This window comes from Epargyreus clarus, unplaced genomic scaffold, assembly GCF_041222505.1.
Source record: "Epargyreus clarus isolate Ecla_fem2 unplaced genomic scaffold, WU_Ecla_fem_2.2 ptg000029l, whole genome shotgun sequence".
Lineage (NCBI taxonomy): Eukaryota > Metazoa > Arthropoda > Insecta > Lepidoptera > Hesperiidae > Epargyreus > Epargyreus clarus.
Window position 1 is genome coordinate 6,385,778 of NW_027332235.1, and position 27,992 is coordinate 6,413,769.

General features: G+C 40.9%; 1 protein-coding gene across 1 annotated transcript; it reads right to left on the reverse strand.

The window, feature by feature from the left end:
• Positions 1–891: 891 nt before the first annotated feature.
• Positions 892–27,945, reverse strand: LOC140754484 (probable cytochrome P450 301a1, mitochondrial). The gene is made up of 8 exons (XM_073089507.1): positions 27,417–27,945; positions 5,605–5,798; positions 4,867–5,068; positions 3,816–3,978; positions 3,215–3,384; positions 2,716–2,794; positions 1,795–1,992; positions 892–1,100 (listed from the first exon to the last, which is right to left on the reverse strand). Exons 1-8 carry the CDS (start codon positions 27,896–27,898, stop codon positions 993–995), a joined length of 1,596 nt encoding a protein of 531 aa, XP_072945608.1. The 5' UTR covers positions 27,899–27,945; the 3' UTR covers positions 892–992.
• Between the last annotated feature and the right edge of the window lie 47 nt (positions 27,946–27,992).

Below are 27,992 nucleotides of genomic sequence, written 5' to 3' on the forward strand. Positions count from 1 at the left end.
ACAATAAAAATTTAAGATATAATAACGTTTCTAATTGCACACTTTACTATTTAACAAAATTGTGCTTAAAGTTAAGTAATAGATTAGAATATAATATACAAAACGGAAAGAAGCAAGGAATGGACTTTTAATTTAAAAAAAAACTACTTTGTTCTTTCAAAAGCTATCAGGATTTATGTACAAGGATGATCTTTATTTTAACACGCTTTTATTAGCTTTTCGAAAGCTGATAAATGAAGCACCCCACGCTTTTTCACAAATTTACTGTTCCTTAATTGATTCCTAGATTGAAAATTATTTTCTACTTTTCAGTTGATTTTTTCATAAAAGCGTGTTTTTTAAACTATATTTACTTTTTAAATACTTCCCTTAGGTCGTATAGAATTCTAGTATACATATTTAAATGTCTGTTAAAATGTAGCCATAACTTTAAAATCTAAATAACCTACCCATGCAAAAACGGTGCCACTATGGTTTTTTTTTTCTTTCAATATGTAATTAAAAGGTTTAACGAAAAACAGAAAATTCTGCAATTTTACTATTACAATCATTTATTAATTACTTATGGACTTTTACCGCAAAGATTACACTCACGCGTAAATAACGCTCATAATCATCATCATCATTATCACTTGCTTAGCGGTGAAGGAAAACATCGTGAGGAAACCTGCATACCTGAGAGATTTAAAAAAAATCTCAAAGGTATGTGAAGTCCACCAATACGCACTTGGTGAGCGCGGTGGACTATGGCCTAATCCTTCTCATCCTGAGAGGAGACCCGTGCCCAGCAGTGGGACAATAATGGGTTGATGATGATGATGACAATAATCAATTTTCCAAAATATTAAAGCTTCATTGTCATTATTTATTATTTAATATTATCCTTGACAAATTAAGGTATGCTTCTTATAACATATATATTGCATTGTAAGTTTTATATATTTGAGTTTCCAAATACACATTTTTTTAATTCAAATTTAAGATTAAAGTTATTATCGTTCAACCATGCGCAGGCGCAGCGGCCCGTCGGGCGCGTACATGAAGGTGACGGCGTATTCCAGCGGTTCGTGGTGGTATTCCAGACGGTATCGACGGAGCAACTGGAATTAATAAACACAGTTATAACAATTAACATATTTAACATTTTTGTAATTCACAAAAAAACAGGATTTAATTGATAGAAATACTAAAGAAATAAATCTAAAAACAGACTAAAAATAAAAATATCTATGGCGTTTATTTTATTATGAATGTTTTTTTTATCTTAAAATAATTAAATAACAGAATCTACCGTTTATGATTTCAATATCTTGTTACAGAAAAGATATGAAATACCTTAGTCAACAGAATCTTTATGTAGAAATCGAAAAATCATGTTCACAACAAAAGCCTGCCCAATAATTATAGAAAGAAATATATGAAAGTGTACTTTAGGCAACAGGACCATCTCAAGGTCATCAAATCACCGTCAGAGGTTTGTTCTTCTTCAACCGAATCTGGGTCATTTCCTATCAAAATCTAAAGATATAAAATACTACGTTAACCAACCAACCAACATTACATATTACATCGAAGTCGGCAAACTGTTGCTATAGGTAGACTTCTTCATCTCCATTCAAATCTGCGTCTTTTCCTCTCAGGAACTATGAGAACGGAAGATAGCGTCTCATCTACTTTGTCTTCATTTATCCCGCAATCATTAAATTTTACCTGCAAATGGTCCATCTGGACCCAAATCTGCGACGTATCCTCTTCAATCTCAATAATTATAAGAGAAGAAATGTGAAAGTGTACCTTAGCCAACAGGACCTGTATCTCCAGGTCAGCAAACCGGCGTCCCAGGCAGATGCGAGCCCCGAAGCCGTACGGCAGCGAGGCGAAGGAGTGCAGCCGGCCGTCGCTCTCCAGCCAGCGCTCCGGCTTGAACTCCTCGGGGTCGGACACGAACTGCTCCATGTTGCCCGTCACGATAGTTGGGAACACCACTTGAACCTGATGGATATATTTGTTTATTTTTACAAGATTTTTTTAATAGAATCCTCTGTGGTTCGACTTCGGCGGTTCCACCGCCACACCTATTTCTGCCTAATTCAGCAGTATTAAGCGCTACTGTGTTCTAGTTTGAATGGTGTAAGTGAAACATACTTCTACGAGGCGTTCCAGCTTCTTCCTTAGTGGTAGCGGCGCATCTGTGGCCGAGCTCAGGTAAGAAACTAATCTTATCTGGGGTTGATTACAGATGTCCATGGGCGGCAGTAGCCACTTACCATCAGGTGAACTGCATCCGCGTCTGCTACTCCCATGTTAAATAAAAAAAAACAGTAATAGTTTAACTACAATGATATTTGACTTAAAAAAATTGGAACCAAAATACCACAGAAGATATAAAGCAGTAAAAGCCTAATCAATTTGAAAATCAGCTTCCCGCGCTGGTAGTTTGAATCGACAGCATTTGCTCACGCACACACCTCTGCCTAGTCTACGTATTGCAAAGTAATTTTATTAGGTAGGTACTTGCTTTAATTATGAGGGAAAACTTTGCGAGGAAACGTAAATGCCTGAGTTATTGAAATGTTTCACAGGTATGTGAACTATACAATTTTGCGTAAGGTACATTTTCTGTGGCCTAATACCTTTATATTCTATCCGTTAAGTGGTATCACTGGAATTAATGTAGTAAATGTTACTAAAAATTAGTTAAGAGACAATTCTTACCCCTTTAGGTATGTGGTATCCGCATATAACATCGTCTTCTTGTAAAGTTCTTCCGTTACCGATAACTGTTGAATACATTCTGAAAATTATAATATTGTATTAGTAACTGCTGCTAGGTCTTTTTGCTACGTCTGTCTACACTAATATTATAAAGAGGAAAACTTTGTTTGTTTGTTTGGTTGTAATGAATAGGCTCAAAAACTACTGGACCGATTTTAAAAATTCTTTCACCATTCGAAAGCTACATTATCCACGAGTAACATAGGCTATATTTTATATGAAATATATTTGACAAATAGATTTTGAGGCGGTACAAAGTTTGCCGGGTTAGCTAGTAGTTAATATTTTAGGACAAAATTGTTTAATTTTCATTTATGAGAATCTTGGGAGAATTTTTATCCCAAGTATAGTTAATAGGAAATTCAAAAGCAATGTTTTCAGATGTCCATTAATCTCGTGTCTATCGTGTTTTTTACGTAATAAATAATCTTTCACTTACCTAAAAACTTCCCTAACAAAAGCCTTAGTATAATGTAACTTGTCCAAATCAGAGTATGAGAGCGGTTTGTTCGGATCTGGTAGAACTCTTCTGATCTCCTCCGCCATTTTGTCTTGCTGCTTCAGCCTTGTTGCCGCTTGGTATAATATTGAACATACTGCCATGGATATCTGTAAAAAATGGAAGTGATTGTTTTATCAGGGAGTATCTTTCTGTCTGTTGTTTATCCATTTGTGCTAATAGGTATTAGCACAAATGGATAAACAACAGACAGAAAGACATCAAAAAAAATCATTGTGTCGACATACATGTTTATTGTTTTGTATGGAAATATGTTATTTGGCAAGTTTAAAAAACTAACAATAATTTTTATAAATGTAAGAAGAATGATATTTAAAATGTCTTTGTTTACTGACTAATCTTTCCGAGGTATTATAGTTTAGTCCTAAGGGTAGCTGCGCATCTGTGGCCGACCTCAGATAAATAATCCTATCTGGAGTTGATTACAGATGTCCATGGCGGCAGTACTACGAACCATCAGGTGGACTGCATGCTCGTCTGCTACTCCTATATTATAAAAAAATTACAAGCAACGTCTTACCGTGTCAATGCCAACAAGAATCAGATCGAGTGCCATGATGGTAGCTATCTTGGGATCCCCCTCGCTTTGCAGCACCCGCTCCAGTAGAGACAGGTCGTTCTCAGAAGTCACCTTCTTGGTCTTCAGCCGCTCAAGCGCTTCGTTTATGTAGCGTGAACATAGCCTGAAGAAAATATATCATTAGGTGACTGTGTAATCTTATATTACTAGTATAATCAAGGAGATACTTATGTTTAACTTGCGGCAATCTAAATATATATAACTCAAAGGTGACTGACTGACATAGTGATCTATCAACGCACAGCCCAAACCACTAGACGGATCGGGCTGAAATTTGGCATGCAGGTAGATGTTATGATGTAGGCATCCGCTAAGAAAGGATTTTGATCAATTCTACTCCCAATGGGATAAAATAGGGGATGAAAATATTACTTCATAACGCGAGCGAAACCGCGGGCAAAAGCTCGTAAAAAATGTATTTCAAAATTAGTAATTTCAAGTATGAATCCGGCTCACAGTTTACATAAATAAATATTGAAAGACTTCTGGACTGTTATCATAATTATGAATAAGTATAAACTATCAACCAATATAAAGTATCTTAGGCTGCTGATGGGTACATTTCAGAAACATTAACTAACCTTAACAAGCATAATTTAAAAAAACGGGGAACATCATTTCAATGTCTGTATTCAACATAGTCCTTCCCTTATCAATATTTCTTCGACTGGTCCAATAATTTCTGAATTTAGCTTTATAAGTCAGTAGTTATACCCAGTAATTATAACTACAGGTTCATTTTTTGTCTTAAATATGGAGATAGAATATACTTTGTTATTATACAAACTAGCAATGTAAAAGTAACTAGCATTAAAAATCTTAAAGGCGTTTTAAGTCTATTAGTGGTTTGCTAATACTGTGGACTATGGACAAACCGCTCTCAGATACCTATGGCCAGTAGTGGAACGGTGATGCGTTGACGACGAGAATCGTAATATTTTTTACGTTAGGCTAAATTAAAAACTACTTTAAAGTCTTTAAAAAAACGTACTCAACAAAGAAATTCATATTGTTAACGTATTTGGTCCACAGCGGTGTTGGGAAGTAGCGCCAATATGGCGCCTTCAGTTCTAACACGGCAACGTTTCTCAACGCAAACTTTGCCGCGTTTATTATCCTCTGAGGTTCCGAATCACTCGAGAGTTGGGGAGACAGGCATCCCAGCCGCACGTCGAGAGCTACACGGCCGATACCTGTGAAGAACAATAGTATTTGCAGTTAAACAGTTTAGCTTAATAATTTACGTGAGAGTTATGAGTCTTTTGCGTTACTGCGTTTGTAAGTGGTAGAACCCTTTGTGATTCGACTCCGGCGGCACCACCGCCACACCTATTTCGGCCCAATAACAGCAGTGTTAAGCGCTGCTGTGTTCCGTTTTGAAGGGTGTGGTAAGGGAGACATACTTTTCCGAGGCATTCCAGCTTAGTCCTCACGGGTAGCAGCGCATCTGTGGCCGACCTCACGTAGGTATATCTAATCCTATCTGGGGTTGATTACATATGTCCATGGGCGGCAGTAGCCACTTACCATCAGGTGGACTGCATGCTCGTCTGCTACTCCTATATTATAAAAACAAAAATCAAAAGTTCTTAAAAATAAGATGTATAACATTATAGAAGTGCTTATCCTTATAATTTGTGCACTTATATTATAACCGATTCATAGGCGTAGTATATGGCGGAGCGTTACTTTTACCATAGAGTATAATATAATCCAACATGGTACTTACATTCCAATGACCACCGATGGATATCATTGTCGAATTCGTGAGGGAGATCATTGTTTTCATCGCGAGCATCTTCCATATACTTGATGAAGTCTTCTGTCACCATCTCGATAGGTGCAACGTATTTCTTCACGGTCTGCGGCTGCAGGATCGGCCGCTGGACCTTCGAGCGGAATCGCCGCCATTGATCACCATGTCTGGAAGAATACAATTAAAAAATATTAAGTAGCCCAAAATCCCTTAAAATGAATCCCTTCATAGTACAACAGAAAAGAATAGTAATGATATTAACGTTTTTAATACTGGGGATAAATACGATGGTAAAACTTTCCATGGAAATCACTCGATAAGCAACAAATCGGAAAAGATTTTTGAAATGAATTACGACCAGAGCTCCTATCTAAGGCACGATTCAACGGTTCCAGTGGATTCAAATAGCAAAAGAAAATCCAGTTGTAGGTAATTTATCATAAGGACTCGTCAAAATTTTACGGCACATTTGAGAAACTCTTATTACAAGGACTCTTTAAAATGTTATTACGCGTTTAAATTAGAGAAACTCTTAAAATTCACAATGGCTTTTCAAAATTTTATGACGCGTTTGTATTTGGGAAAGTTTGAATTCAGATGTATAAATGTTATTTTACCAAATTAATCCAGTCTGTTAAAATTATAAATATATTATGCTACTGCGTTACATGCTGTTTCACAATAAGACTTGAATGATGGTCGTTGACTTCAAAAGAACGTTTTGCAAGAGTAATCTCGGATCTCAGTTTTACAATCACGCTCTGTTGCGACAATGGACCGACATTAGCACTTTTTAATCGGCCAAGGCAAAACTCATCGACACTCTGTCTATATAGAAACTATTTTCTAGATGAAAAACTACACGTAAAAGTATATTATAATGTAAACTCCTAACTAATATTATAAATACGAAAGTGAATTTGTTTGTTTGTTTGTTACGCTTTTACGCCTTAACTAACACGTTGTCGGGGGTCGAGAAAAGGACAAAATGACCTTTAATCCCGAAAAAGGTACTGCTTTCGAAAAAGGTAATTGAAACAATTATTGTCATCGACCTCGACCTACGAGTGAAGACGCGGGCAAAAGCTAGTAATACATATTTAGTATTTCCATTCCATTGCATTATAACCACAATAACTTTCAGTTTCAATTTCAATTCCGTTTGTTTTACTTTTAAAGTACTATGTCTTCCATTCTAAATAGCAGTTGAAAATGTTGAAATATTGAAATATTAGATAAACACTAACATTTAAATACATCTGCTCATATTTTATTAGTATTCCTATGTACCTGTTAGAAATTAATCGATTATGTAACTTTAACGACTATGGAAAACATGATTGAGATTTCTTAACGATCTCAAAGTACTTACTCGTATGTGTAGATGTAATGTTTCGTAGAACGGTTTAAAACTTAAAAGTAAAAGTAGTTTAAGATCACTTATAACATTTGAAGGATACTAACAAATATTCCGTGGATTTTAATCAAAGGAGATGTTTCAAAATGTATGGGCTTCCGGCCACCTTTTGTACACTATACTAAAAACTAAGAAAACATGCAAAGAACAATTCGTAGGGGTTCATTTTCTTCAAATCATGTTCGTTTCATTGTTAAAAAACAATAATTATCACTTAAACTTGCAACACAACAGTGGAAAAACATCATGGCGGTAGTGATTACCGTAATAATGTCATCTGTCATTCTATTTTAACTTACTATATGTATATATTAAAAAGTATATAATGTATTATATACTTTTTAATTTATTTTTTACGCAATTGGGCGTAGATATATAAATATTGTATTGTATGTATTGAGAAACAATACCTATATTTGATAAACATTAATAATATTTACTTTCATAAATCTTGACTTAAAACAAACATACCAAAATAAGTACTTCTATACCAATTTATTTTAGTTAAAACATTTAAGTGTGTAAATAAAACAACTTTAACTACACATTTAGATAATATTTTATTTATTCTTCACTTAGATACATTATTTACACATTTTCAATATCTTCCCTTATCAATATTTTCATCAAATCATGTAGCAGGTTCTGTAATATCCTGTGACGAGCTCAGCCCAAACATCAAACAATGATCATAATGTGAGCGCAACTACCTACGAGTACGGTTCGTTGCCCAGCGATACAGTAGCAATAATAACTGATTATTTTGTCATCCCAAGAATGTCCTTGTCTTGCTATTGTAATTATCTAAAAAAAGAGGAATGTAAAAAGATTAGCTTCCCTAGTTTAAAATTATTAACGATTATTTCACGATTAATACAACTAACTGATGTATATTTTATTACCTGGTGATATTGAATCCTTGTCAACACAATCCACAGCGATCGCACGAAATTACAAGAGTCCATAAAACATAAGCTGGGTAAACAAGTAAGGTAGAATCAGTCCAAAATCGTAAGCAGCACAGAGCAGAAACATATTCAGGATTGAAATCGAATCTTCTCACCAGTACATATTTATTCAACGTTTACATTGGAGTCCACTATTATATAATATGTATATATCGACTTTTACACATATCAAATTGACAACTTCTTCTTTTTCAATTTGACATGTCACTTACATCTATAAAACCAGATACTATTTAAAAGGTAGTTTTGTTGTAATTATTATAAATCATTAATTAAATTCAGAAATAATGACGGGATACACAAAACAAAAGCCAGGTTGTAAAGTACTGAGGTAACAATAACTTTACGACAAAAACAGCGAAATACAGAATTACCGACATCCAAAGAGTATAGTAACCTATGTGTGGGGTACAGATAGCTTCCCTGACCGATATCGACAGTTTTGAAAACTTGACATTGACAGTATCCCGCCATATTTAATATTTTAATGAGGAATGCTTATTTTAAATATTTTTAAACAGGAATACTTTAGGTTATCAAAATTTATGTATATTTTTCTTCAATTATACAAATTATTCGTGTTTTTTAGATATAGTGTACATGAGATGGCCGAAAATGAAACATCTCCTTTACTGTTAAATAAAGAAGTCATTTTATGAAATGTTTAAATAGTAATGTTCTATTGTTAAGTAGCTACGTGTTGCATGTATGAAAATAAATTGAATTATTTTCAACTTTATGTCCGTTTATAACTTTTATATATACTATTTTTTATACTGTCATATTAACTTCTTTATTAATTATTATAATAAGTATATTAAAACTATTTTTTTTATATTTACGTATCGCAACCTTCTGTCGTCACCAAAAATAAACGTACCCTTAGTATGAGTTTTTACGTTTTTACAAAAATCACTGTTTTTGTATTTGTTTACGTATTTGCCCATACATTTCCAATCAGCATCCCCAGTGGACTGTGTCAGAACTGTATGGGAAATACGTAAACAAATACAAAAAACAGTCATTTTTATAAAAACGATGGAGAATGCCATAAGAATCTAATGGTAAGATATTAACTTCAACTTTTATACCCCACAGATTCTTAATGAAAAATAAATAAAACACCTATAACTTAACTAAACAAACCAAACTCATCCAGATATATTGTTATCGTCGCATACGATGTGTGGTTGACGAAGAAATCGCAGTCTGAATAAAAATGGGCATTACTAAACGCGAAACGCGAAACGATTCGCTGACGTGAGACTATGCGACTGCCAATGTATTATTGTACATACTATCAGAAATATGCGTTTTAATTTGTTAGCTTGTATCACGGATTGCAGGCTTGTATATCGTGCGTCATCAATCAATCTTTCCTTTTTTAGGTACCCAAAAATCCAAATTTACAATATTTTGTATGAGAAAATTGGCAAATATTAATGACGATCTTTGGGAAGCAAGACATTGGATAGATAGATTATTAATAACGGGCCTTAAAGGCAGATTTGTCTTATTTCAATCTGTGATAGACAATACCAGAAACAGAACTAATTAGGAATTAAAATAAAACAATAACCCAATTGGTTTAAAAAATAGCCTATGGTTATTCCAAATTTAGAAGAGTTTAACCTCTTATATTAAAATCCTTAACGCAGTTTTAGTCGTAGGGTTTCCCTGGAGTTTCGGGACCAGAATAGGGCTACGGTATCCCCTGCCTGTCGTAAGAGGCGACTACAAGGGGCTTCCAGGGTTGCGGGCGGCAAGAGTGGGAGCTCAAACCGTCGGGTAACTTTTAAAGGTTTTCCCCTCGTCAACATAAAAAAACAATTTCTCTCTAAATAACATTCTTTCCGTTCATAACCGGATCAAAAAATATTTGTACAAACCAAATATTAACCGTAATAACACAAATAATAGAACTATTACATAAAGAACAAACACTGTCATTGTGCTAACATCATTCACACATTCTGAGAATGTTTGCACATTTAATTTGCTATGCTGTTGACTGTATATTGTGAAGGATCCTCTTCTGAAGGTCGTTTTAAAGCTCAATGACGTAGCTTATAGCTCCGTAGTGTTAATATACAACAAGTAATACGTAAAGTTAGTTAACATCGGAAAGTGGCTAAAATAGTAGGGTATTGATAGTTTGACGACGTGCGAAGTATAGCGGACAACCATCGATATACTATTTATCATGGTATGCAAACGATTTCAGGTACGATATCCACTAAGGGTAGCACCGAAAGCCCGTTTAAATATTGCGTTAAATTAATTATAACAGTAACTTGGACGATAGCGATGTAATGTTACAATTCTTTGTTGCATAAAGTTGTTTGTCTTTATTGAATTTGTGTCATAGTGCAACCCTTAAATTGCTTAACCGTAGATTTGGCAGCTCGTTATGCTTTTGTTAACGTTAAAGTTACGTGATACCATCACCATGGCGTAATGTAAGTTCAATATTAGTAAGGGCATACCCTTAACTAACATTGAACTTACGTTTTTAACCTACAGCTGAAGATTGTTTTCGCCTTCTTGTGTGTTCATGGCATTCCACATCAGGGTAAACTACGAGTAAATGTAGGGCTAGAGATTCTCGCAATACACGATTTTAATTATTTATTTCCGGTCAAGACGAAACATACTTTCTTTATTTCTGATATTTCGACCCAGTTGCATACATTACGCTCACGGTAAAACGTGGAACGTGGTCAGTATTTTGAAAATGAAAGGATTTTATTTTTCTTACATTGGCAGTGAAATAAAACATCGTTGAAACTCCATAAAAGCTAAAATAAGTGCCTAACTTGGTTCTTAGCAAACCAATTAAAACTATCTGCTTTTAAAACATACAAAGGCCACTATGGTATTTAAAAATTGTAAACACGTTCCTAAGCTTAACTCATCCGGTTTGGATACGTTCAACTGAATATAGACATAAATACTATACTAGTAAGTTAGGACGGATATTGTCCAAACTCCAACACTATTTCGATAACAGCCCCACCTCTAAGGTCTTAAATCCTACCTCTCAAGCTGTAATCCACTAGACCCACTGTTACACATACTACAGTTCTTAATTATTTACAAGTTTATCAGGCAAATCAAAATATTGTTATTGTTTTATTCTACTCTTGTGTGTCTCTTGATATGGACTAAAATCACAAACAGAATTACATATACTATTTGGGTAGACTAGAATCGTAGTATCTACCGTAATTGCGGTATATAATGCTCTAATGACTTTTCAACCCAATGTAGAGAATAATACTATTACCGCAAAAAACTACAAAATGCAGTAAAATGCATGGTAAAAATAATTGATTCGCAAAAAATCGTTGAAATCAATTGATTTGGAAATTACCGCGTACGAACACAGTGACATGTCGTTTATATAATATATGTATACATATATGTATACATACAAGGACGTTATTTGGTAATGTGTATTGGTTTATGGCGACTTCATGTGATGTTTGACTTGTCTAGATTTAAAATTGAGATGTATGTTAATATGGCACTTAAGTAGTCAAGATGTTACGGGTTAACGATTCCGAATAATAAGTAGATCTATTCCCTACTCATATGCGTGGAGTTTTTTTTTTTTTATAGTATTGAAGTAGCATGAAGTCTGCTTGATAAAGTGGTTACTGCATCCCAAGGACATCTGTAAACAACTCCATATTGAACAGAGTTTCAACTTGCAGCTAATCATACGAGTATGTACGTTGCTACTACTCTACTACCTCTTAAAACAATATTATTTTCTCATTACTTACAACTATAACTCTGGTTTTAATAATTACTTCTTCTTTATTTATTTTTTTATTTTTATTGTTTTAATATTATTATTATTATTTTCCTTTGCTATTTTATTTTTCAATCATCTCTCCCATTCTATTTTAGTCTCCTTCTTTTACTGGTGCTTAGTGTATGCTATATTTTATTTATTCCAACATGTTTATTCTATCTTAGTCCTATAATTATATTTATTATTATTATTTGAACCCTACCTATTTTTCTATTCATCCCTACTATAACTCCTTACCTAAAGGTTGTCTGGAAGAGATCGCTGGTTAGCGATAAGACCGCCTTTTGTATTGTCTTTTAAATTAGTTGTTTATTTTTTACATGTATCTTCTTTTATTGGGTACAATAAAGAGTATTGATTGATGATTTGATTTGATTATTTTCATCATACATTGAAATTTCGTACCACGACCTCGTTAAAGTAAGATTGTTTTTATAACACTACGATAAGCAGTTTTGTATAGTGTCGGTCGAAATTCATTCATTCTTGTTTTCATGATATTTAACTTTATAAGCAAAATATAACAATTTCAGTTTGTTTTATATAATAAGCGAAAAATTAATAAGGATGTAAGTTTGTTCAACTGAGTATGACGGAATATTTTACTGTTTTAGGAAGATCGTGGGACGAAACAAAATAGTGTTGATGCAATATTGAAATAAAAGTTGTCTCAAATACGATGGTTTTTAAAAGATGGTGGTAGGCCCCCTGAGTGTTAAGATAACCTCATTTGAGAGTCGATGGTTGCCGGCTACCTTACATATAAGACCACGATACCTCTTATTTCTTAGGAGGAGCAACGTTTCCAGGTACTATATAAACTTTATGTTCTATACGGCCTCGTTACATGTCCGTAGGCGGTAGTGATCACTAACCATCGAGTGGACTACAAATTCCTTTGCTCCAATGGTATATAAAAATCATACATAAAATCTGCACGCACTAATCTAAATCGAAGCACTTATAATTTTACTTTAAATATTTTACTTTAAATATATTATATGCATATATGCATGCATATATGTATTCTCGAAAACAAAAGTACTTAGTAATTTAAAATAACGTGAAATTATCGGTGACAAACAATTCTACAAGAAGCAGAATCTTTGATTGCCCTGCTACGCTCCATATCTTTTATATGTAGGTATTTTCTTGTTCCACATGTCCAACCGGTATTTACAGTAACAAAGGAAGTGCAAGTGCATCTTCAAGCTATAAATAATGTATAGCAGTAACTGTAAGTACCACTGACTCATAATGGCCACGCAATACTATCATCCAGCGAAGGTCAGCCCGACAATCTCTATCAGATTCAGTTGCTTATATCGGATTAATTTATATGTGAGTTGTTTATTTATTTCTTTGTGAGATTACAAGAATGTGTTGTATTAAGCTGGCACAAAAAAAACGAGAACTAAAATGATAATTACTTGCACTTGTACTTCTGGGAGTATTTAAAACATAATATATCTTTCTCATTGATCTGTTTACACAAACTGTACTCACAAAAGCGAAATAACCGAAATCACCCTGCTTCCTTCAGATTCTCCTATTCATATAATACATTTTTTCAACATTTTAAAGGCACCTAAAACACCCTACCAAAATACGTCATCAGCTCTTCTCAGGCTATGAAAAAATATATAAAATAAAATTGTACTATTCAGTAGCTAGTTAAGTTCAATTATAGTATCATGTTTAGTACTCGTATTATGCACAGAGAATGTTTACTTGGTTTAATAAAGTAGAAGAATTATTTATTCCAAAAAAAACTCGACTACTTGAAAATTTCGCCTATGCTACTACCACAAACTAAACGAATCCAACGACTTCTCATGTGTGCCAAAGAATCAGACAAACATAGAAACATGCATATACCTATTAGGTATAAGTTCGAAAAACATAATCCTATGCAGTCGTAAAGAAATCGTAAGACATAAAAATCTATTATCTATATATCTTTGATGGTGGTAGAACCATTTGTGGTTCGACTCCGGCGGCACCACCGCCACATCTATTTCTACCTAATAACATGCGCTGCTGTGTTCCGGTTTGAAGGGTGTGGTAAGGGAGACAGACTTTTCCGAGGCGTTCCAACTTAGTCCTCGGGGGTAGCGGCGCATCTGTGGCCGACCTTAGGTGGGAATATCTAATCCTATCTGGGGTTGATTACAGATGTCCATGGGCGGCAGTAGCTACTTACCATCAGGTGGACTGTATGCATGTCTGCTACTCCTATATTATAAAAAAAAACCTACAACGCGGGTTCTATTTATTTTCTACACTCTAAGCTACACACATCACGTCACAGACGAGCCGCTTTCGCTGCGGCCTGCTTCACAAGTGGGTCAAGCACCAACCAACACCATTCATTGCGAGGACTCATTTGTACTAAGAGTTTGGGGACCACACCACGTTAAGAAGAACAAACCAACACCATTCATTGAGGACTCATTTGTACTAAGAGTTTGGGGACCACACCACGTTAAGAAGAATAAACCAACACCATTCATTATGAGGACTCATTTGTACTAAGAGTTTGGGGATCACACCACGTTAAGAAGAATAAACCAACACCATTCATTGTGAGGACTCATTTGTACTAAGAGTTTGGGGACCACACCACGTTAAGAAGAATAAAACACCATTCATTGTGAGGACTCATTTGTACTAAGAGTTTGGGGACCACACCACGTTAAGAAGAATAAAACACCATTCATTGTGAGGACTCATTTGTACTAAGAGTTTGGGGACCACACCACGTTAAGAAGAATAAAACACCATTCATTGTGAGGACTCATTTGTACTAAGAGTTTGGGGACCACACCACGTTAAGAAGAATAAAACACCATTCATTGTGAGGACTCATTTGTACTAAGAGTTTGGGGACCACACCACGTTAAGAAGAATAAAACACCATTCATTGTGAGGACTCATTTGTACTAAGAGTTTGGGGACCACACCACGTTAAGAAGAATAAAACACCATTCATTGTGAGGACTCATTTGTACTAAGAGTTTGGGGACCACACCACGTTAAGAAGAATAAAACACCATTCATTGTGAGGACTCATTTGTACTAAGAGTTTGGGGACCACACCACGTTAAGAAGAATAAAACACCATTCATTGTGAGGACTCATTTGTACTAAGAGTTTGGGACCACACCACGTTAAGAAGAACAAACCAACATTCATTGTGAGGACTCATTTGTACTAAGAGTTTGGGGAACCACACCACGTTAAGAAGAATAAACCAACACCATTCATTGTGAGGACTCATTTGTACTAAGAGTTTGGGGAACCACACCACGTTAAGAAGAATAAACCAACACCATTCATTGTGAGGACTCATTTGTACTAAGAGTTTGGGGAACCACACCACGTTAAGAAGAACAAACCAACACCATTCATTGTGAGGACTCATTTATCTATAATTTGAGGGTAATACCACAATTAAAGAATATCCTTTGTTCAGATTTATGTTACGAATCAGTTGAACCGAAATATGGTAACTGGTATTTTTCTGTTTTTATATGGTTGGAGTACTAAGCCAGCTTTCAATCCTCATGATAATAACCCACTGCCACCCATTGACATCTATGACCAATTCCATATGGAAGAGGCTCTACCTTAAGTTGATCCCAGACGCGTTGCGAACTCCTGAGAACTAAGATAGTCGCCTCATATGTACCTAAGTCAGCCGGTATATACACGAATCCAATGGAACACGAAACTGGTCCACACTCCATAAATCTTAAGGACATCGACAGAATTTGGTGTGCTTCAATATCTAAGGTAAGGTAATTCTAATTACATAGCAAAGTTTGAAACAAGAACTTTCAAGGTTTTAAACGGAAAACCCCTAGAAATCGGTATTCGCAAAAATAGGTATCTAAGTCTTCAATTTGACGTAATAAACTATCGACTTTACCAAACAACAATTTAAGTTAAATGATATCTCAAAACGTAGTTTTTATTATGATAAATGATAAAGAAAGACTCTACAAAATGTCTCTTTATTATTTAATTCGTATACCTTTTAATCTTCGTGCAAGATGAAGACACGCATTTGTTTTTTCCACAAAACCGAATCAAGTTATTTCTTCGTTTGACGTTAAAGCCCACTTTTACCTTCGCGAGACGAGACCGACCCACCCAAACAGGTTTGTAAAAACCAGTCGAATATGTGATTCAAAAAATGTCGCCATTACGTGGAATAGCGCTCCGCGGCCTCAAAACCCATTCGTTTTGCGCAGCTACAGTTAATTTAGTTAAGCCACGATTTCGTTTTATAAATTTCTTATTTTTACGGTTACTTAGGATGCTGTTATCATCAGTCAATTCAATTTAATTGCCTTGGTTTCAGTCAGGTGAAGCCGGTTGTTTCTTCGTTGACCTTTGAATTCGCATATAATGTACCCCGGATGTTGTTTTTTTAATTTAATTGAAGATCTGTCGATACATTGATGAACAACTTTTTGTTTGAAGTAACCTTATAAAGCACACTACCGACTTTTCTTAACGAATAGGTACAAAAACCACATCAAATTCATATTTATTGAAGATGTGAAGTAATGATAATAATATAGGAAGAAATGCAATGATGATAATTATAGCAAGATGGTGCAAGAGAAGTGGGTGATACAAGGTATCTACTCTGTCGCTACTCTCAATGTTTTCTGCATAACCAAATCACATAGTTTAAGATCTATCATCATAAGTTAAAGATTTACGCCTTCCTTAATCAACATGCAAGATTAACTTATCTTAAAACTATTACATGGTAAGCATAGGACTGTCAGATGTAGTGATGGTGCAGGCAGGTTCGAGTAAAGGCATCTTTCTTGGTTGATAGCTTACAACATCAACTGCAACATCACTATAAAGATATGAGATTTGTACAAATAAATAAAATTTAAGAGTATCAGCACCGAGATTTTGAAGGGGCCGATGTGCTGGTAATATAAAACATATTGGAAATTGTCCATACAATGCAGTCACACGTGTGACGGCAGGAACAAAATAAACCGCCGATATCGGTCGCGGTGGACAAACTTTCGCCATCTCGACATATTAAAATCGGCCCTAAAATAATCTCGTTTTCGGTATCGGCTCGGTGACGGTGCGGTGGACAAACGACCTAGGTTTATAATGTAAAAATCACAAATTTGCTTAAAATCAAACCCAGATCTGCATCATTACATACAAAACTGATATGTTTCCATTAATTTCGCGTCACTAATAATTCCCAATGTCACTTGTTCGACGTAGAATTATGTCACTAGTGCTAACACTAAACAGGTCGAGAGGTGCTAAACAAAAGACACATGTCAGCCATTGACATTGCAAACATCTATTGTCGAGTATTTTAGCACTTGTAGAGTCATAGGTAAACAATGATTTGCATTTGAGATCATACCAGTTTTGAAACTACTACATTTTCATGACTGTTAAAAACCGATCTTATAACAGTTTAAAAGATGTTTTAGGCAATTAAAGTGATGATAAGTAAGTGGTAAAAGGTGATAAACCCTTTGTGGTTCGTCTCCGGCGGCACCACCGCCTCACTTATTTCTGCCTTATAACAGCAGTGTTAATCGCTGATGTGTTCCGGTTTGAAGGGTGTAGTAAGGGAAACATACTTTTCCTAGGCGTTCCAGCTTAGTCCTCAGGATTAGCGACGCACCTGTGGTCGACCTCAGGTAGGAATATCTAATCCTATCTGGGGTTGATTACGTGTCCATAGGCGGCAGCAGCCACTTCCCATCAGGTGAAATGCATGCTCGTCTGCTACTTGTACATTATATAAAAAAAGTAATAATAAGTAGACACAATTAGCAAAAGATTATACAGTTCATTTGATAGTTGATAACATCAGCCACAATCAACTTCTGGTCTACATTTCGTTGATTTTTTTATAGTATAGGTGTTGTCGCGGGGCGCTGTGTGTTCGGCGGTGTGGTGGTATGCCACGCCGCCACCTAACCTGCGACCGTATAGGGGTGCGGGCGTGATGTTGTACGGACGGCCTTCTTCCGTCCGGCGCCGGAAGCCCGCTCGTGGTGATAGTCGTCGCGTCGGGGAGTTGCGCCTGTCCCGTGCCGTAGAGAGGGTAGGTGCGGGGAAGGGGTGACGTGCAATAGAAACAATAATTGACGTGCAATAGAAACAAGAGTGTAGGCCAGCCAAAGCCTCTTCCCTATCCCGACCTAACCCCTACTTCCTCTTCTTGAACAGGAACGCTTCCGTCTTCCTTCTTTTCCCCAGGAGTCTTCTTCTTCCCCAGGAGTCTTCTTCTTCTTCAGGAGTCTTCTTCTTCTTCAGGAGTCTTCTTCTTCTTCGGGAGTCTTCTTCGTATTCTTCTCTGCTGAGACCATGCTTAACCAAGCAAAGTGGGCGTCCTACTCTGTGGCCTGAGGGGGGCCTCCAGGAGTGGGGTATACGGGTCTCGAGGTCTCCCTCTTTACCCGGGCAATTCTCAAGGGGTCGACTGCCCCCGGTGCTATGTTTCGCCGTTAGGCGAACTATCGGAAATAATTGTGTGGGGGGGGGGGGGGTGGAGTGTCTTCGCGCTGCCCCGAGTGAGGGTTGACGGACTCCCCTGGATGGTCTGGGGATCCTAGCCCATGAGCTCCCTAGGGAGCGGGCGCCCGTCAGGAGGACGAGCGTGAAGCGGCGCGATGCCCCTCAGGTGGGAGTGTGGGCCGTTGTCGGCTTTCGCGAACATTCGCACCGACATCGTCCTCACGAACTCCTCTACGGTCGGAACCCTGAGGTCACGCGCCACCACATCGTTCCGCACGTAGCGACCGGCGCCCACGATAGCACGTAGGGCCTGGTTCTGCTGCGCTTGGATGCGTTTGCGGTTCGACTTTGCCACCAACGCGTACCATGCAGGCGCCGCGTAGGTTAGCCGGGATCGGATGTACGTCTTGTACACCCTTAGTTTGGTGGATGTCGGCAGCTGAGATGACAACACCGGTCGGAGCATCGCCCGTGCAGCACGGGCCTGGTGAATGACGTGGTTCACCTGAGGCACCATGTGCAGCGAGCGATCGATGTGACATCCCAGGTACCTAACCGTGGGCTGCCAAGCTACTTCCCGATCACGGAAACGTAGCGGCGACGGCATAGCACGGTGTCGGCTGAACAGTGTTGCGACCGTCTTACCGACGTTGACGGTCAGCTTCCACTTGTCCAGCCACTCGGGTAGCAAGTCGAGCAGCCGCTGCATCCTCGCGACCGCCAACTCGGGACTGCGCGAAGTGGTGAAGTAGGCGCTGTCGTCCGCAAACAGCGCAAGAACGGCATCGTGCTCCCACTCTTTGAGGTGACCCTCTAGAGTGGGGATGTCGTTGGTATAGAGGGAGTAGAGGAGCGGCGAGAGGCAGCTGCCCTGCGGGACTCCTGCACGAATGGGGCGGGGGTCAGAATCGTAGCCCTCTACCGACACGAAGAACTGCCGCCCATCAAGAAACGACGCTACTAGCCTACACAATAGCGCCGACACCGGCGACTCCAACAATTTGAAGACGAGGCCAGCATGCCATACACGGTCGAAGGCCTTCTCGATATCGAGAAAGACCCCAACAGTGCATCGCCCGCGATTGGTCTCGTCTGCCAAGTGGTGGAGTACCCGTGTCAGTTGCAGCGTAGTCGAGTGGCCCGCACGGAAACCGAACTGTTCGTCCCTTACAGCAAGTGACTGCGACAGTCGTTTCAATGCGAGCCTCTCGAAGAGCTTTGCTATGGTAGGTAGTAGCGTGATGGGTCGGTAGCTTTCCGGGAGACGTCTGTCTTTCCCCGGCTTCGGGAGGACTATGACCTTCCCCAACTTCCAGATGGTAGGGAAGTGGCCCGTGCGGAGGACACCGTTAAAGAGCCTGGTCATAGCGACCAAGGCTCCCCTGGGCAGCATCCTCAGCGCTAAGTTGGGGATCCCGTCGGGGCCTGGCGCCTTGCGCTTATGTAAGCGCGCGGCGACCTTCCGCGTCTCCGAGGGCGAGATGAACTCCAATCCCTGGGGTGGCGGTGTCGGGCGTCCGACGAAGTCCTCAACCCACGCCTCCACTACCTCGTGGTGTTCTTCGACAGCGCCTACGGGGTTTGAGAATTGCTCGAACAAGTGCTCCGCAAGTATCTCCGCCCGTTCTCTAGGCGCGAAGCGTCGCCTGCCCTCTCCGTCTAGGAGCGGGCAGACAGCCGCCCTAGTGCGAGTGAGCTGTCTGTTGAGGTGGTGCAAAGACCTCTCGTGTTCGCCCGCCTGGTCCACATACGCGTCCCAGGCGGCGCCACGGTAGGCACTCATCTCGCCAGACAGCTCCTCCGCCAGTGCGTTGAGCTCACGCTTGATCCGGGGACAGCGGGTGCGGGCCCAAAGCTTTCGCAGCAGACGCTTCTTAAAAAGTTTGGCCTTAAGACGAACTGGGAGGTCAATTTTGTGGCTCTCCACCGGTTTGTGGTCGGTGGACGCCGCCAAAGCATCCTTGAGGGTGTTTGTTAACAGATGGGCGGCGGCTTCCACCCCTTCCGGGGTGGAAAGCGAGCCACTGAACTTAAAGTTTTCCATGCAGGTCTGGTACTTCTCCCAGTTCGTCACGCGGCGGAACCGGGGGGGCGCTACGCACTCTGCCCCCAGACCAAGCGTGATTAGAATGGGGAGGTGCTGCCCGTCCAAGTCGTACAGCACCTCCACACTCACCGGGCATTGGAGATTCCTGTGGAGCACTATGTCCAGGACATCGGGACGATGGGACTCGGCCGAGGGGATGTGCGTGGGTGCCTCTGGCCCAAGCACCTCATAGCCCATCGTCTCGGAGTCATGGTGCAGTTTGCGTCCCGCTGGGTTGACCGTGCGCGAGCCCCAAGCCGGATGCTTGGCGTTAAGGTCGCCGGCCACCAGGGTCGCAATACCATCGTCCAAGATGTTAGCGATGTCCCGCGGGTCAAAGAGGGGACCAGGTGGGCGGTAGGCCGCAAACAACCGCAGGTCCCGACCCGCCATGCACACAGATACCCCTATGGAGCGAGTCTGGGTGAATGACGGGAGCGGTAACTCGTCGTGTACCACGTCGCGGCGGACCGCAACCGCCGTGCCCCTAAAGGCATGACCGGACGGTGCGATCTCGTCGCGGCGGTACACGAAGTAGTTCGGCAGTCGGTAGCTCTGAGCGGGGCGGAGTTTGGTTTCGCCCAGGAGCACGACGTGAACGCCCTGCTCCTGGACGAGGTGTCTCAACCCCTGCTTGCTGGCGGGAGAAAGCCCTCCCGGGTTCCAATATAGTAGCTTTAGATGTACTACCATATTGGAACCCGAAAGTTTCGGCCAAAGTTCTTTTAATCGCCCCCACGAGGTCCGGGTACCGGGCGATGGCCTCACTTATGGTGGCTATTGCCGCCACAAGGTCATCGGCCGACGTCTGTATACCCAGGGCCTGTAGGGGACGAGGTGCAGGGGTTGGAGTACGTGTCGTCCTGGGGCGCGGCACAGGGCGAGTGGGTTCCTCGCTCAGTGCTACCGTCTGCCTCCGCGGCGGCTTACTCCTACCATGCTGTTGGTTGCCCACCTCCGCGCCAGCCGAGGCTGGGAGAGCGGGCTGTGATGGAGGTTGAGGGGGAGCGGCGGGAGCCGCGGGCTCAGGCTGGGTGCGTGGCGTCTTCTTCTTCCTGCTCCTGCTTGGCCGGTGTTCTGGCACCGCAACACTTGGTGCGGCAGGGGCAGGGGCGGCAGGTGTTGTTGTCGCTGGTAGCGCTTTGCGCTCCCGGGCCCTTTTCTTCCTGTCGCGGCGCGCCTTACTGACGCACACGCGACCGGAGGGAGGGTTCGCCGGCGCCATGAGTGATGCACCCTCTGTTCCCGCGTACTCCTCCACTACCCTTCTGGGCGCGGGTCCCCTAGTGGCGGACGGCGCGCGAGGCCGGACAGCGGGTGCTGCACCGGAGGTGGTAGGTGGTGCTGTGGGTTTGGGCGGAGGGTACTGCATCCCCCTGACCCGGGCCATTTTCCGCAGGTACGAACAGCGCCTGTCGTTCGCTGCGTGAGACCCGGAACAGTTGGCGCAGACCGGCACCGCGTCCTTAGGTTTGGGACAATCCCGGACCAGATGATACCCCGCGCAGCGGATGCACCTGGCCGGCCGGTGACAGTGCACCGAGGAATGGCCTACCGCTTGGCAACGGTGGCACTGCGGAGGGCCGTAACGACCCCGCCATCCCTCGATCACTATCCCCGGCATGTTCAGCAGCTCGGTTACCCTGTATAGGCGCGCGAGCTGCTGTTCGTCCATGCGATCCAGCTGCACGTAGTATATGCAGCCCGGTTTGTCCCGCCTAGGTGTAATTGGCCGCGTGAATCGCGCCGGGAAGTCCAGGCCGATTAAGGCTTCAGTGACTCTCTCTGGGTCAGTTCCTCCCGGCAGGCCGCGGATCGCCACCTTGGTGGGACGCTCGTCCGTTTGGGAGTAACAGTACCAGGAGAGTCCCGGTTCTGTTTCCGACAAGTCGGTTAAGTACCTCTGGACAACCCGGTACTCTTCAGGCGTTTTCGGTAGGAATCGCACCCCCTGTCCTAGGGGCTTCGCGCTTGGAGCATGGCCGAGAATTGCCCTCAAGTTCGCAAAATGCTCCACCCAGTTAGGGAACCGCTCCGCCACTAGTGGAGGGTATGCCTTGACGGCTGGCGCAGTTGGACCCTTCAGGGGCTTGCCTTGCGGCGGTGGTGGGGACTTGGGCTTGGGTGAAGCCGGGGCCCTCAAAGCCGCAGCGTAGGACGTACTGGGCTGGGGCGCAACGACGACGCCGAGCCGATCCCAGTGCCCACTATCGTTAGAGGCCATTGAGATGGCCGAAACCGAGGGGGGCCGAGTGTGGATTTCGGCCGCGGGCGGGCCCACTGGCGAAGATGCCGATGCCAGTGCAGCGTAGGACGTGGAGTCCAGCATATCTGCCGGACCGCCCGCTTCTGCCGGAGATGGTCGTGCCGTGGACGGCGAAGGTGCCGGAATCGGCGAAGGTGCCGGAATCGGCGAAGGTGGAGAGGGGGACCGCGGTGGGCAAGAGTGAGTGATGTGACCGTGTGTGTGTGTGTGCGGTCTTACCAACGTAGACACAGCAGCAGCAACAGCAACACCATCGCCCGCTTCGCCTTCACCTTCTCTCGAGTCTTCATAGGCCTCGTCCCCGGATGTGCTGGGTGAGGCTGGCATCCTTGGAGGCAGGTATACATCCTTAGTTATCACCACCCTGGCAGTCTTAGCTGCCGGGGGTGGGGATGAGGATTCCCTCCTGGTGGTCTTAAGGGGCCGCCGGGGGCCAAGCTCAGCCGCATCCGATGACGAAGTTGATGGTCGGTCGGGGGAGGGCACCGGTTGTTTGTGTCCCTTTCCGGGGAGCGCAAACTGCGCGGCCATTGGTCCCTGGACCGGTCGGTACTCCTGGGTAAAAATATCCCGGAGTACCACCTTCCTGGCCGGCGCCGGTTTTCTTTTGGATTCTCCGCGGCGCTCTCTTTCTACCGGTGCCTCTCTCTCTGCCCCCGATGTGGAGCTGAAGGAGGGTACCTCGAGAAAAGTGCCGCCGTCTCTCTCGGTTGGGTCCTCTCTTTCTCCCGCGGTTCTGCCGCGAGGTGAGGGTAGTTGGGGATCCGGGTACTTTTCCACTTCCTCCGGATCGTTGCCGCCGTCCCTGTCTTCGCGGGCTTCAATGGCTTCAGCCGTGGGCTTCCTCACGGTGCCCGACGGTGGCCGCCTCGGCTTAGATGAGCGCATTTTCCTCGAACTCGCGTCCGTCCTGACGCGTGGCTTCTCTCTTCACTCGAAAGCCGCAACACCGGGGCCCTTTGCTCATCAAAGGGGTGGTGTTGCGGCGGGGGCTCTCCTCTTCGGATTCCTCCCGGCTACGGTTCCGGAACACCCAAGTCGTCGCCGACGTATGGTTACACTGACTTACCTGAAATGCCCAGAGACCTACGGAAGTCGGTGCCGAACGCATAGCAGTGCCCCATGCTTAAGCCGGAAAACTGGTTTTCTGAGCTACCCCAGAGCAATACCGTAAAGAGAGCCGCGCTTTTTTAGGCCCATTTTCGTGTCATTTTTACTTTGGCTGACCTAGTTTTCACCCTTTCTTTATTAATTTCCCAAAATTTACACATATGTATTATACATCGTTGGAATCCTCATAATTAGCCCTATCTAGCTACATAAGCTACATTATCATATCTCAATTACTTACGAAGTTATTCTCGAAAATATACCAAAAATGTACAAGTTACGTCATTTCACATGTCAATAATCCTAATTATCTCGAAATTATCATAATTGATTCTTAATATTCTTACATCAATATGAAGCTAGAAACATATTCTAGGAGATAACATAAACTTTAGAAATAAAAAACATGTGTAAAACTCAAAAACTTAACCCACAATACGATTTTCATAAAAATACCTAAAAACTCTAATAAAATACAACAAATGCGACCGATAGCGCCATCTACCGTGTCTTATCCCTAAAACTTAAAACTTACGTAATGTATTTTTCTTATTTAACATATAAAACATATTCAGACAGACTTAAAACACAAGTTAAATTACAATTCTTAATTAAATAACTTTAGTTAGTCGCCGACAATAGGAGTAGCAGACGAGCATGCAGTCCACCTGATGGTAAGTGGCTACTGCTGCCCATGGACATCTGTAATCAACCCCAGATAGGATTAGATATTCCTACCTGAGGTGGGCCACAGATGCGCCGTTACCCCTGAGGACTAAGCTGGAACGCCTCGGAAAAGTCTGTCGTTCGTCGTGAAAGTTTCGTTGAATGCAAATGTCTAAGAATGGCAGTTGTCACTTAAAATCAAAGCTACATACACTTTTGCTACTTCTAATAAACATCAATATCTCTGCATCAGACAATACATACACCACATCAATTTGTAATCAAAGATAGATACAACAATTACAACATAAATTCCAAGATAGAATACATTGCATCACGATGCATCATTGCAATGGCCTAGGTCTCAATTATACAGTCCTCATACCATATTGACAATCCACTCGTGACAAGGCGTATAAATACTGCTGAGTTAATGTTAACAATGTAGTATATAAAGCAGTGATAGCCTAGTGGTTAAGAAACTCGGCATCTCGATCGAGGGGTCCGAGGTTCAAATCCCACCTCTGATTTTTCAAAGTTATGTGCGTATTAGAAATTAATTATCACTTGCTAAACGGTGAAGGAAAACATCGTGAGGAAACCTGCATACCTGAGAGATTTATAAAAAAAAAATCTCAAAGGTATGTGAAGTCTACCAATACGCACTTGGCCAGCGCGGTGGACTATGGCCTAATCCTTCTCATTATGAGAAGAGACCCGTGCCCAGCAGTGGGACAGCAATGGGTTGTTGATGATGATTGAGTATATAGAATATGATTTATTGACGGAGATGACAAATACAAAAGAGTATATTTTGACTGTGTCGCGATAGTACGGGGATTAGCCACTTACCATCAGTAGTATACTCATTTACTATTACTTTATTTTAAAAATAAAGATACTTATAAATACACTAAAACATGTGCGGAAAAAATGGTACATAGTACCATAAACAAACTCGCGTCATCATCATCATCATCATCAACCCATTACTGTCCCACTGTCCCACTGCTGGGCACGGGGCTCCTCACCAAACAACTCGCGTCATATTATCATATATCTATGTTTTACAAATATGAATGCCATAGATTTTATTTCATATAGAGCTCAGTTAGATGTGCCTAAGTAGGTATTTGCTAGTGTATTTCCACATTCTAAAATATTAATGTCTGATATTAACGACAGTTTGACACTGTTCACTGTTACTTTCACAAAAACGTACCTACTTATAATCTGTAATGATTATCTAAGTAGGTACCTGTTTAATTACTTATTAGAATAGATATTTCATTATATTTAGGAATTGGTATTATTGCAAAATACGAGTAGGTACATACCTATATTAGTTTTAATAATCATGAAGCTATTTACTTAATTACCATTATTATTAACTAATATTGTTCTATAATAATGAGTCCCTTTCACATGCCATTATTATTGATGAAATTTTACCAATCATTATTTAAGTTTTATGCACCCAGAAATCTGAATCGAAATTAATGTTTAGGTAATCACTAATCAGTATTCATAGAATCGTACGAAAAAAGTTTTTGAATATTTATAAAGCATGCCGAATCAATACTTGTTATATTATAAAAGTTGTTATATTATAAAAGACTTATACTAACTGTGGCTAATTTATTATTAACGACATAACAAGGCATTATTCTTTTTTCTACTTTTCTTTTACTAATATTAAAAGTATATTTTTTTAATTTTTAATATTAAACAAAATGTTTTCTATACTTGAGTGTAATTATTTAATTACCGTGTCTAACTATGCCTTTATAAAAAAATTAAAAACAAAAAATACATCAATGTTAAAACCAATACCTACATAAAAGCATTGAAAGTACTTTCGTTTATTACGCGATGTATTACATAAAATAACAATGTAAGAATAGAATCATTTTGAAAATTGTATAAGCTCGTTACATAAATAAACAAATCCGGGACAAAGAAAACGTAGCGTGAAGTTTTTTGCGACAGTACGACGAAGAGAAACGTGAATGAAAGTAGCAAATACCAGTCCATAATGGAAGGCTAATGATATATCCGAGATCGTACTAGGGATGGCGATTCTTTCCGAAAGATCGGTTCTTGAATCGATTAAAATCGAAGTGTGATAAATCTATTCACAAAAATCAAGGCCGAAAGAATCGATTCGCCAAATCGATCTTCGAACTATTTAGGGGCGAAGCCAGCGAAAAAAGGAAAAAACGGTCATCAGGACCAAACAATCACTGAATTTATACGTATACGTCTACAAAAAAATCCTTAACGCATTTATTAATATTCAATCCACTTCAAAAAAAACGAATTTCGTTTTTCTAGGATGAAATATCGATTCACTGAATCGATCCATTACTGGAAATTGATTAAAATAATCGATTTTTGTCAAAAAACATCGATTAATTGACCTGAGATCGCCATCCCTAGATCGCACGCGGTACGTGGGAAACCTCGCTTGAAAAAATCTTATGTTTACAGACTTTAGTCGTTTTTAGCGTATCGTATTTCTTTTATTTAAATTCGTGGCAGGTTTTCAAGTTTTCTGTTTGCCTGTATGTTATATTGGAGATTATTGAAGAATTTAGACGAAACCGTCAAAGAAGATAAATTTAAGTTCTTGCATGCGTACTCTTCAGGGAAATACTTTCATATTTGGCAAACATATTATCTACTTACGGTCAAAACAAAGGAATTGATCAAACCCACTTAAAAAGTCACTAATTCATAAGATTCTATCAAAATCTTTTTTACTCCAAGATTATAATATAAAAAATATATAATCCAGTAAGGCATATGGAAAAAAAATTAAAAACCGGTTTTTAAATCTTCAAAAAATAGGAATGGAATATTTTGAAGTCACGTAAAAATATTTTAAAATAATTTGTTTAAGCATATTAATTTATATAAAGACTTACACTCCAACAACACCAGGCAGCTCTCCGAAGAAATCCTTTCGCACCTCAGACTTGTACTTGACGAGGCAGGGCATAGCAGGTCGGAAGGGCGTCGGACCTTCGCGCCTGTACATCCTTTCGATCTCATCAGCATCATACACAAACAGTAGGTCAGGCCGCCCAATCAAGCCGCCCAAGCGGACGATCCGGCCGTACTTATCCAGAAACATCTTCGTCACTTTTGCAAACTCGGAAATATCAAACTGCCCGATGATGGGGACCATTCGCCACGTATTCCCCAAGATGGGTATCGGTTTGGGTCCCGGGACTTCGGAGTAGGGCTTCGCATTGGCAAAAATCTCTTCGTTTAGTGCCGCTGTTGGAGCGATTTGGGATCGCTGGCGTTTTGAGAACGGACATCCTGTGGACGCTTGTCGAGCGTTTTTCAAAACAAACGGACGCGAATACGCCGTGAACGAGTGCAACGATAGCGAGCGACCCATGGCGGTTAAGGCCGCGGCGGCGACTGGACTACCTCTCGACTCGATACCGAGCTCGGATTTACCGTTATCGTTAGTTCAAAAACGCTATATGGCG